The sequence below is a fragment of the Lactuca virosa genome, chromosome 6, assembly GCF_052849685.1.
Source record: "Lactuca virosa cultivar CGN04683 chromosome 6, Lactuca_virosa_CGN04683_v6, whole genome shotgun sequence".
Lineage (NCBI taxonomy): Eukaryota > Viridiplantae > Streptophyta > Magnoliopsida > Asterales > Asteraceae > Lactuca > Lactuca virosa.
Window position 1 is genome coordinate 98035665 of NC_136431.1, and position 10475 is coordinate 98046139.

At 38.0% G+C, this 10475-nt stretch overlaps 1 protein-coding gene across 1 annotated transcript; it reads right to left on the reverse strand.

The window, feature by feature from the left end:
* Positions 1-4949: 4949 nt before the first annotated feature.
* LOC145121766 (uncharacterized) lies at positions 4950-5734 on the reverse strand. The gene is made up of 3 exons (XM_079057466.1): positions 5331-5734; positions 5208-5247; positions 4950-5138 (listed from the first exon to the last, which is right to left on the reverse strand). The coding sequence occupies exons 1-3, from the start codon at positions 5732-5734 to the stop codon at positions 4950-4952; spliced, it is 633 nt and encodes a 210-aa protein (XP_078913592.1).
* Between the last annotated feature and the right edge of the window lie 4741 nt (positions 5735-10475).

The following is a 10475-nucleotide window of genomic DNA, read 5'->3' on the forward strand; positions in this document are numbered from 1 at the left end:
GCCAACTCGACGACTTGAGTCAACTGGGACCGTTAACTTTGACTTTGACTTGGATGTTGACTTTGACCTTGACTTTGACTTTGACCAAGGTTGACTCTAGAGGGTTGTGAGGTATAGAATGGGTTTAAAAGGGTTGAGTAGAGTCCATATTTGGACAAGTGTATATGAGGGGTAGAATGGTCTTTTACCCCAGTGATGACTTATAGGTAAGTTTTGAGAATCCCAACTTAATTAGTTTATCTGATGACTAGTAGCTCGGGGAGCCGAAGGATCAGCAGTTCGGGGATTTGTCAGCTAGCAGCCGGAGGATTATCTGCAGGATTTCAGCATCGAGGTGAGTTTCCCTTTGTGTGAACGGGTCTAAGCCACCAATATCGGCCCGTATATGTATGTATGGTTGTATGTTCCGGACTACGGTTCGATGTCTGGTGGTACTCGATGTCTATGTGCATGTCTAGTATACTTGTTGACTGTGTGATACTTGTATGAGCCTGGTAGGGAGGTGCGTGTGGGCGGGGGCCCGTATCTCATCATTAGTTGAGTGTGGACGGGGTTCCATATCTCATCATTAGCGGAGTAGGGGAGGGGCCCATGATAGGCGAGGGCTTAGGACTGGGTGGTACCCGATGAATGTATGCATGTTTAGTTATACTTGTTGTCTTTGTGATACTTGTATGTGCCTGGTAGGAAGGTGGGTGTAGGCGAGGTCCCGTATCTCATCACGAGTTGAGTATGGACGGGTTTCCATATCTCATCATTAGTAGAGCAGGGGCGCGGCCCAAGATAGGTGAGGCCTTAGGACTGGAGCATATAGTACTGAGTATGTTTCTTTATGTGCCAGTATGATTATATGATTTAGCTTGTATGTGTATAGCGGGTGAGGCCCAGAGACAGGTGGGGCCTGGAAGAAACAGATCTGTATACCGAGCGGTAGGCGGGGCCTGATGTCGGACTAGTCTGATGCCGGGCGGGGCCCGATGTAGGGGCGGGGCCCAGTATATGTGATTATGTGTATGGTGTGTGGTAGGTTGGGGAGACTCACTAAGCTTCGTCCTTATAGTTTTTAGTTTTGGTTTCAGGTACTTCCGGTAGCAAAGGGAAGAGCTCGGGATGATTGCAGTGTACATACCATTTGTTTAGCCTGGGATGTTTATACTCTGGTATATTTTGACAGATGTTATGATATTTTGAGATACACGACTTATGATTTTTATATGATGTTTGGATGAATATGGTTTTCTTAATGATTTAAAAATGAAATTTTTGGTCATGATTTTTGGGATGTTTCGTATTCACAACACTTTCCATGTTTCGCAGTTGCGGAAGTGCGTTTTGGACGATGAGACAGTTGTCCATTTGGATGATATTCAGGTCGATGAACGCCTGAATTATGTTGAGAGGCCGGTAGAGATAATGGAGAGAAAGATGAAGATTCTGCGCAACAAGGAGATACCTTTGGTAAAGGTTCAGTAGCAACATCAGAAAGGCACCGAGTGGACCTGGGAGCCGTAGGCGGAGATAAGAGAGCATTATCCTGAGTTATTTGTGGCAGCCAACTTCAAGGACAAAGTCTAGTTCAAGTGGGGGAGAATTGTAACACCCTGATGATGATGTAATTTCAATTTTAACCTTGAGTATGAAAGAACATTGCATTTTGGCCCTTGGCTTTTAAAAAGATAGCAAGAATGGCCCATAGTGGTATTTTTGTAATTTTGGCCAGGAGGTAGTACGTTGAGCATAGTTGTGTACGCTAGGCGTATTGGGGCGGACCCTAGTACGTCGGGTGTACACCGCGTACGCAGGGCGTACGTGGTGGAGCTTCAAACCCTAATTTTTAGGGTTTTGCCCATATATAAGCATCATTATCTCTCATTTCTTATTCCCTCACCAGACTCCATCTAAGAAAAACGACTCCCAATCTAACCCTAAGTGAAAAGAGTGCATATTAAGCTTATCTTTGTGTTTTGTGGCTTTCTTGAAGAAGAAGAAGAAGGTGGTGAGAAGAGCTTGGATCTTGGAAGCAACTTGGATCTAAGATTATCAACTTGCTAGTAACCTTCAGGATGTAAAAAGTTCACAGCTTGATCACTCCATCTTGTAGAGCTAGCCATCGGTGACTCTTAAGCATGACATATTCTTAGCCAAATAAGTCGTCCTTTCAAACCTTATGAGGGTCCTGAGTCATAAAAATGTGGTCTTGATGCTTAGTTTTTCTCCATGCATGCTCTAGAAGGCCTTAAGGCATTAAGATGTTGTGATTTTGTGTATTAAGCACTTAATGGACATGCAAAGTCATAAAGTTGGAAACTTTATGACTCTTAGTGGTATTTTAGCCTTGGATCTGAAGTTTGGACGTAAAAGCTTAATGCATTAAGCTCTTATTGAGAAAAGAAGATTTTGGGCGTACGTCGTGCGTACCCCAGCGTACGCTGCACGTATGTAGTCAAACTCCCGACTCCGGTCAAGGTAGGAGTACGCACATCGTAGGAGCTGAATACGCCACGCGTACTCGGCTGAGGGACCAAATGGACTTTTTGACCCGATGACTTTAACTTTGACCTGGGTTGACCCAGTTTGACTTAAGGTTATTGTGGGTATTTTGAGCTATAGTTGAGCCTTGGTCTCTATCTATTGAATATGTGACCTGTAGAGCCAGTATTTGGAGCAGTATCCTGTTCAACTATTCGTCAGACTGTGAGGTGAGTCTTTCCTCACTATACTTACGGGTCGAAGGCACCAATGTTGGCCCATTGGATTGATATCCTGGTTTACCGTATGTTGTGATGCTGTAGTGATCTTTCATATCTGTATCCTAGTATTTGGGATGTTGCTATGCTGTGGTGATCTATTAGATCTGTATGACTACTTGTATATGCTAGTTATTGATTGTTACGGTATATGTTATATGTGTTGATATGTGACGGTATATTGTGTTGAGGCGGTCCTGCTCTATGTTGAATGCCAAGATACCTAGGACGGTCCGGATAGACTGAAGGCATGTGAGGCGGACCAGTCAGGCCGAAGGCCCAGAGAGCGGTCCAGTCGTGTTAAAAGCTCTGTATGCATATTGTTGTTTGTTATGTTTATGTGGTGGTACTTTGGGGGAAACTCACTAAGCGTTGGCTTATAGTTTTAGTTTTGTCTCAGGTACTTCGGAGGAACGTAACAAGGCGAGAGCGTGACTGTACACATCCTTGGTTTATATTGTTGATCTTAGGAGACTTTGATTTTAAATAATGTTTTGGAAACAATGGTTTTGTAAACACTTTTTTTAGTAAATGGATTGTTTGTAAAGTTTAAATTTGTTATGATTTTTGAGATGTTATAGTTCTTTTGCTAAAACGATATGGGGGTGGATTCTTTGATGGTGCAATGTATCCACACTACAGTTTAATTTGCTTTCAGAAATTATCAACTTCGCATCTAACTGGGACAATTGCAAGAAAAGGAGAAATATCTTCATTAGCATATGCTGTGGAACGATATGGTTGATTTGAAAAACAAGATGTGAAAGAATTTTCAAGAACCTCACCGTCTCTCCAACAAAAGTGATAGACAACATCAAGTCCTAGGTTTTTATATGGATAAAGCATAGAAGGAAGAGGTGTAATCATAAAGGGGTTAAATGGCCTGTTTTCCCTTTTATTTGAATTCTAAAAAATGTTGTACTCCTTTTCTCCCTGTGCTTCTAGCTCCTTGCTAGAATGGTAGTGGGCCTTTTTATTTTATATAATTATTTGATGGTTAAAAAAAAAAAAAAAAAAAAAAAAAAAAAGCTGGAAAAAAATATAATATTCTTTTTTCTATGATCGAAGTGCTTAGATAAAAAAAAGGAAACCTTAAGTAAAAAATGAGTGACATTTTGGTTTTGTGATGTTTTTAAGTCGAAATACAGACAAATATCAAAGTTAGAGATGCACATTGCCAAAGTATGAAACCCAAAAACTATACTGTTGCTAAGCCAATTGGTTATATATATATATATATATATATATATATATATATATATATATATATATATATATATATATATATATATATATATATATATATATAATAATCGCTAGCTTTTATGGATTTGAGATCCCCGAGTCTAGGTTAAAATTTAAAAATATCAGACAATTGGGCTGATGGATTGAACAGCTTTAACAAGCCTAAGGGTGTGTTTTGGCCTTTGGGGGATCCAGGTTCATGGTGGTGGTGGATAGTGGACAAGGATTAGAGAACATGTCTAGCCCACTCTCTTCTCTCTTAATTTTTTCATATTTCCACTTGATCAAAAATATTCCCCTTTATCTTTCGATTAATCTTTGATTTTTAAATATTACCATTAATTTGAATAACTTAATAAGTAAATAATTATTTCCAAACAAATCATTTTAGTTAAATAATGAAATTATTGTTCGATTTTTTTGTTATTATTTGTCAGCTTCGCAAACTTGTAAACCTTTAAATTCCTTGGTTTTGATCCCACATTTCCATCAAATTAGTTCATGATCTTCCATCTCCTCAATGCATATTTTTGTGTCATTTTCATCCTATTTATGCATTTTTATTTTAAAACGATCTAAATATAGAGAATTTCTTAAAGTAAAATTGGTTTTCTTTTGAAATGAAATAAATACTAATAAATATAATGCAAAATATCATGCAACAAGCTTTAAGAACTACTTTGAAAGGGATTCATTTCTTAGTTGAAGTTTATCATCATCAAAGGTAAATTCTTAATCTTCTTATCATATAGGAAGCTTGGGTTTATCCTATATCAGGCTCATCTCATATAATTTATATCGATTAAAAAAATGATAAAATGTATAGTCCAAACATGTTTATAAATAGCGTTAATTCTTGCACCATCAAGATAAATTCTTTTAAAGGAAAATAAATTATTTATCATTTTAAAATAAAATGACTCGAGAAAAAATAACATGAAATTTCAAAACTGTTGTCTACTTGTCTGCCTCCGTACGCCTTTGTTGCCGGAGAAGCAGATCCACCCAAAAGCGTTGCTGTCTCACACTTGTGGCCACACATTCAGTGACGGAGCCATCGTCAAAATGGATATCATCCAAAAAAAACCGCGTAATATCCAATAAGAAAAAAATGAACACCGCAATTTCATTAGACATAAAGTTCAACTTCCATAACAAAGTTACGTTTTAAAGTTCACATCTTCGCTCTTTCATTTTATGAAAGCGAGTAATTACATTTTCAGTCTTAACATTTTCAAGTGCTTCCTTCTCTACACTACAAATCAAAACATCATTCATAAAATCGTTACTTATTCTATTACGCAAATCGGTCTTCAACAACTTCATTGCAGAAAACACCGTTCAACGTTTGCGGTTGCGACATGCAAAACCAAAGTTAGTTTTAATAATCTATAAACCAAAGAAAAAGAGAGGTGCATCCTAGTTTCCACCAACAAACAATAGAGGCCCGCAATTCCCTTCAAGTTGAAAATTTTCTCATCATTGAGCAAAGAGTGATAATAGATGTCAAGTTGTCCATTAAGATGCACCCTTTCTGAATCGTCAAAATCATTTTTGTATATCTCGCTTAACTTCAACAACTTTGATTTATCAAAACTAGAAAATGAGTCACTAGGACTCAAAGCCGCCATGTTCTCCATCAATTTTGTGTCAACTTCACTAAATCGATCCCCAAATTCTTGAATCTGCATATCCAAAACTGTGTTAAAAATCACAACTTCAAAATGATGTTGATTAGTCATATTGGTCCTACGCTTTCGTGGGGTAACATAATATTCCAACATGTCCACAATTCCAATACTATGTTATTCACAAAAAGCACATACATTCTTCCAAATTTGTGGAAATTCATCTTTTCTAAAAACTAGCAATTCTTTGTTTGTCCCTTTTACTAACGAAGCTGCTTCCAATATATATGTATCTTTTTTTAAGATGCTTTGACAAGGTATCCGCGAGGTCTAGAATTTCCAACATCAAGTGTAAAAGAAACACAAAATCAAGTGTCTTGAAATATGACCAAATACTATTTGCTTGATTATGATTAGATAAAGCAGGCCCCTCCTATTTGACACATTTAAGGACCGTAACAACTTCTGCAAAAAAATTCAACAAACTTACAATTGTTCTATAATGTGAACCACATCTAGTATCTCCAACTCGAACAAGAGAAATCTCTTGATTCAACCCACTTCATATTTCAGTTTCACCAATACCAATTTCGACTTCAACTCTTTCTTTTTGCATCTCTCGTATCATATATTTTCTCGTACAGTACCCACAAATGACAGTAACCACCGAAGCTAGTTGTTCAAAGATTCTTCAACATCATCATGTTTCTTTGCTACCGCCACAACCACTAATTGAAGTTGGTGTGCAAAACAATGTATATAATGTGTGGAACTTTTTTCTTTTAATATCAAAGATTTCAAACCATTGAATGCACCACTAATATTACTTGCTACATCATAACATTGCCCCCTCACCTATATATTAAAAATAATTAATTAAAATATATAAGAAATAAAAATAAAATAAATATCGCATTAAAGAAATCAATATTTTATGATTTCTCACCTGAGCCATACTCAAGTTGTTGTCGAAAAATACGATATCGATGGCGGCTTTAAGAGTCAAAGAAGATGTAACCAACACGTGAACAACTCCAATAAATATTTTAATTTAAAATCCCAAGTCTATCAACATATCTCAAAACTATAGTCATTTGTTCTTTTTTGGAAACATCACTAGACTCATCAACTAGTATATCGAACACATCTTTACCAATTTCATCACAAATAGACTTGATTATCTCTTTTGAAAAGCAATTGCCAATATCTTTTTGAATCGTCGGAGAAGTTAAGTTTTCATTTTTTGGAGCATTTTCTAAAGTAACATTAAAAATCTTCTAATTATCTTCTCTAACAAAGATAAGATTTCAATGAAAAGTCCTTTGTTATTAGTGTTTTCCGTCTCATCATGTCCACGAAACGGTAATGTAGTTTTCAATAAAAATCTACAACTACGAATTGTAGCACGTAATCGAATTTCATAATTACTTTGCTCAAGTTCCGTTTGCTTATGCAAGACTTCACTAATAGATTAGTTTTTTCTCAATAGCAAATCGTACTTTTCTTGGACCTTATGGTGATAACTTTGAATATTACCCATGTGTTTCCAGAATGATTTTTTTTTATATTCCAATTGTCATAGTCTTTGGTTATAAATTCATCTCTTCCACCTTGTTTCCCTACCATGTCTCCAAACAACTAGCAACAAAAACAATATGCCTTCTTCTTTTTAATGCAATACTCTAATCATGGAAAATCAGTAAACCATTCCATAACAAAACGTCTTGGCTTCTTACCAAATATGATAAATTCAAAATTATGCCCCTTTGGTTGACAAGGTTCTTTAATCAAATATACCCTCCTTATTTCATCCCTTTGATTAAGATTATAATATGTAATCTTTGGTCTATCCCCCGGGTCCAAAGGAATATCATTGTAACATCCCGATTTTAAGGTATTTTAATATTCCTTGTATCTTTATCATAAGTGGAACTTTTTGGTCCCTTGGAGAAAAAGTTTCTCTATTTTGGTCGTGCGTTGGGCGTATGTAAGAGTACGCGCAGCGTACCCATGCAGTATAAGGATCGAGGGTGGCCAACTAGTACGTTGGGCGTATGTATGGTACACCGGACGTACTAGCCCAGACTCCAAACCCGAATTTTATGGGTTACTCACTATTTAAAGAACAATAAGTCCTCTTTCGGTCACCCTTATCAGCCTCCAAACCCTCCGTAAAGCCTAATCCCGAGTTTGAGTGATTGTGTGAGTCTTGCAATTTCATTGGGTGCTTTTGGTGCATTTAGTTGAAGAAGGAGACTAGAGAAGAATGAGTGGGTGTTAGCAAGCTTGTAGATCCAAAAAATTTCCCTCTTTGTGCATCATTTTCAGGTATAAAGTTTATATCTTTGCAAGTCTTTCATTAGATCTCCATGGTTGAAGTTTTAAGAGTTTTGTCCCCAAAGATTGGACCTTTATGAGTTTGGGGCACTCCAGGGGTTTGTAGCAGTCCTTTTATGTATTATGGGACTTGTAGATTAATAAAAGTCATGGCCTGATCATTTCCTTTGGTTCATGAATGAGCAAAATAGCTTAGAATGTGTTGGGAGTTTATGAATGTTGCTTCCATGCAAAGGGTTAAAGTTGATACTTTATGGATCTAGACATCCTAGAATGGTCAGATCTGTGTATGGGGTAATTGTCTTAAGGGATTAAGACACAACTTGGTAGAATGGGAACAGAAGGAGTACACTGGGTGTACTCCTGGCTATGTCATGTGTAGCCGGTTCCGGCCCTGTCATTTCGCTATTTGAGTTGTACGCCCCACGTAGTATGTGTTACGCCCAGTGTACTCGTTGGGCAGTTGACTTTTGTTGACTTTGACCTTTGGTTAAGATTTAGGGTTTTTGAGCCATGGAAGGGAAAAATGGTGTTTTTCCCCTTAAAAGACTTAGTTGTGGGACTTGGACTCGTGTGTGGAGTTTTGCACCTTAATTGTTAATTAGGGTTATTTGTTTTGTTGATTAGGCGGAGTCTAGTTTAGACAGTTCGGGTGTGAGGTTATTTTTTCATCAGTATCAGGTGAGTCTCCTTACTTATTCTTACCTGTGTGTTAGAATAGTTGTATCTGTGATGACCATCTGGATCTAGCTGTTATTATTATATTATGTTGTTTATATGTGACCAAGACTGCTGATAGTCTCCAGGGTTGCTGATAACCTCTAGGGCATGCTGTTAGCCCATTGGGACTGTTGATACTCCCCAGGGTTGCTGATAACCCATAGTTGTTTATTTATGCTATGTTGTATGTGGTATCTTGGGGAACTCACTAAGCTTTGTGCTTACAGTTGTTGATTTATATGTGGCAGGTACTTCTGAGGACCGCGGGAAGCTGAAGGTCTGATTGTACACACTCGCTAGGAGATTTATTACTGGGACAATTTATGAACTCTGATATTTGTGATACTAGTTGTTTTGGGTAATTATGTAATGTTAACTTGGCTTGTGAAACTTATATTTTGGTAAACTAAAAATGAAAATTTTGGGCAAAAATTTGAGGTGTTACAATTTGGTATTAGAGCCCTGGTTTGAGAGATTTGGATGAACTTCTGGGTGATTCCAAACTCAAACTAAGGATCTGAAAAAAATTTAAGAACTTAGCAAAGAAATGAAGACTTTTACAGGAGAAAACCAAGAGAAGCATTGTGTACAATCGACCTGCGCTTGAGCGGTAGTTTCCCAAAATACCTCAATTTATTTTATGAGTAGTGCAGAGAAGATATATTTATATTATGAGTTGATAGAATTGCATGCTAGTTAGTGATAGGCTAAGGAATCTTGTAGGAATAGTGTGGTAATGTTACCTGGTTTTGATGCCTTATCCTAGGAGTTCATTCTTATGAGATTAAATTTGTCTTTACTATTTGCTTAGTGTATGCTACATAGTTGTACATAGTTAGGATTTTATAGCCTCAGAATTCCTGATTTAGCCTTTCTTCCTGTTCCTTGTTTGGTTGTGGATTTGAGGTAGGATCATTTATTCGAATGTCTATTGAGTCTCGTATTATGTACAATTGGTATACGCGAAGCAGGTAGAGAGGACAACGGAGATCTTGTGAGGCAGACCAGTGCTGGGAAAAGTCTAGAGTCAGTGTCTAGTTGCATAGTTGTGGTTCTAAGGAACCAGCAGGGCGAGTCCATAGCTGATTTGAGGAGGTAAAGTCCTTGGGGTCTTGAGGGGACGACTCGAGAGAAATACAGGTTGGTTTGGAAGGTAGTATTGGGCCTGTACTACTGAAAGCACTAGATCCGTACGTGGCTCGAGGAGTAACCTCAAGGAACTAAGGAGATTGTAGGAGTGTGTGGGTGTTGGTAATTGCGCTTTAGCCTGATTTCTGATAATTTTCTTATGTGTTTCAGAATGGTGGTTATCTAAGGTTCAGGCTCTAGCGACCCCGAGAGACCGAGTGTCAGCGACGATGAGATCTGCAGGATTGTTGCTGCAGAGGTGGCTGCAACAATCAAAGAGGCTATTCCAGAGATGTTTGGGTCTATCAAGACCATGCTGATTGAGACTTTTGACGACCTATATGTTGTTGTCACTAAGGTTGCTGCTGCCGCAGCCACCCACAGTTGTTGCTGTTGCGAGGCCATAGGAGGGTGATTCGTTGTGATACCGGGAGTTCACTAACACGAAGCCACCCGAGTTTGATGGAACCTAGGATCTGATTGATGCTATGATATGGATCTCTGATGTTGAGGGATGTTTCTATACCTGCTCCTGTACGGAGATTCTAAGGGTTCGTTTCACACAGAACCTGCTTCGCTTGGGAGCGAAGGACTGGTGGAAGTTTGTGACAGCTGACTACTCTATTGCAAAGCATATTGCGGTGACTTGGGAGATATTTACTGAGATGTT

Excerpts from the sequence above, each read along its gene's own strand:
- LOC145121766 (XM_079057466.1), bottom strand. The coding sequence starts at position 5,734 with ATGACTAATCAACATCATTTTGAAGTTGTGATTTTTAACACAGTTTTG. Across the intron at positions 5,248-5,330 it reads GCAACCGCAAACGTTGAACG|TGTAGAGAAGGAAGCACTTG; the intron begins GTGTTTTCTGCA and ends TTTGATTTGTAG. Across the intron at positions 5,139-5,207 it reads AAAATGTTAAGACTGAAAAT|TTGAACTTTATGTCTAATGA; the intron begins GTAATTACTCGC and ends TTGTTATGGAAG.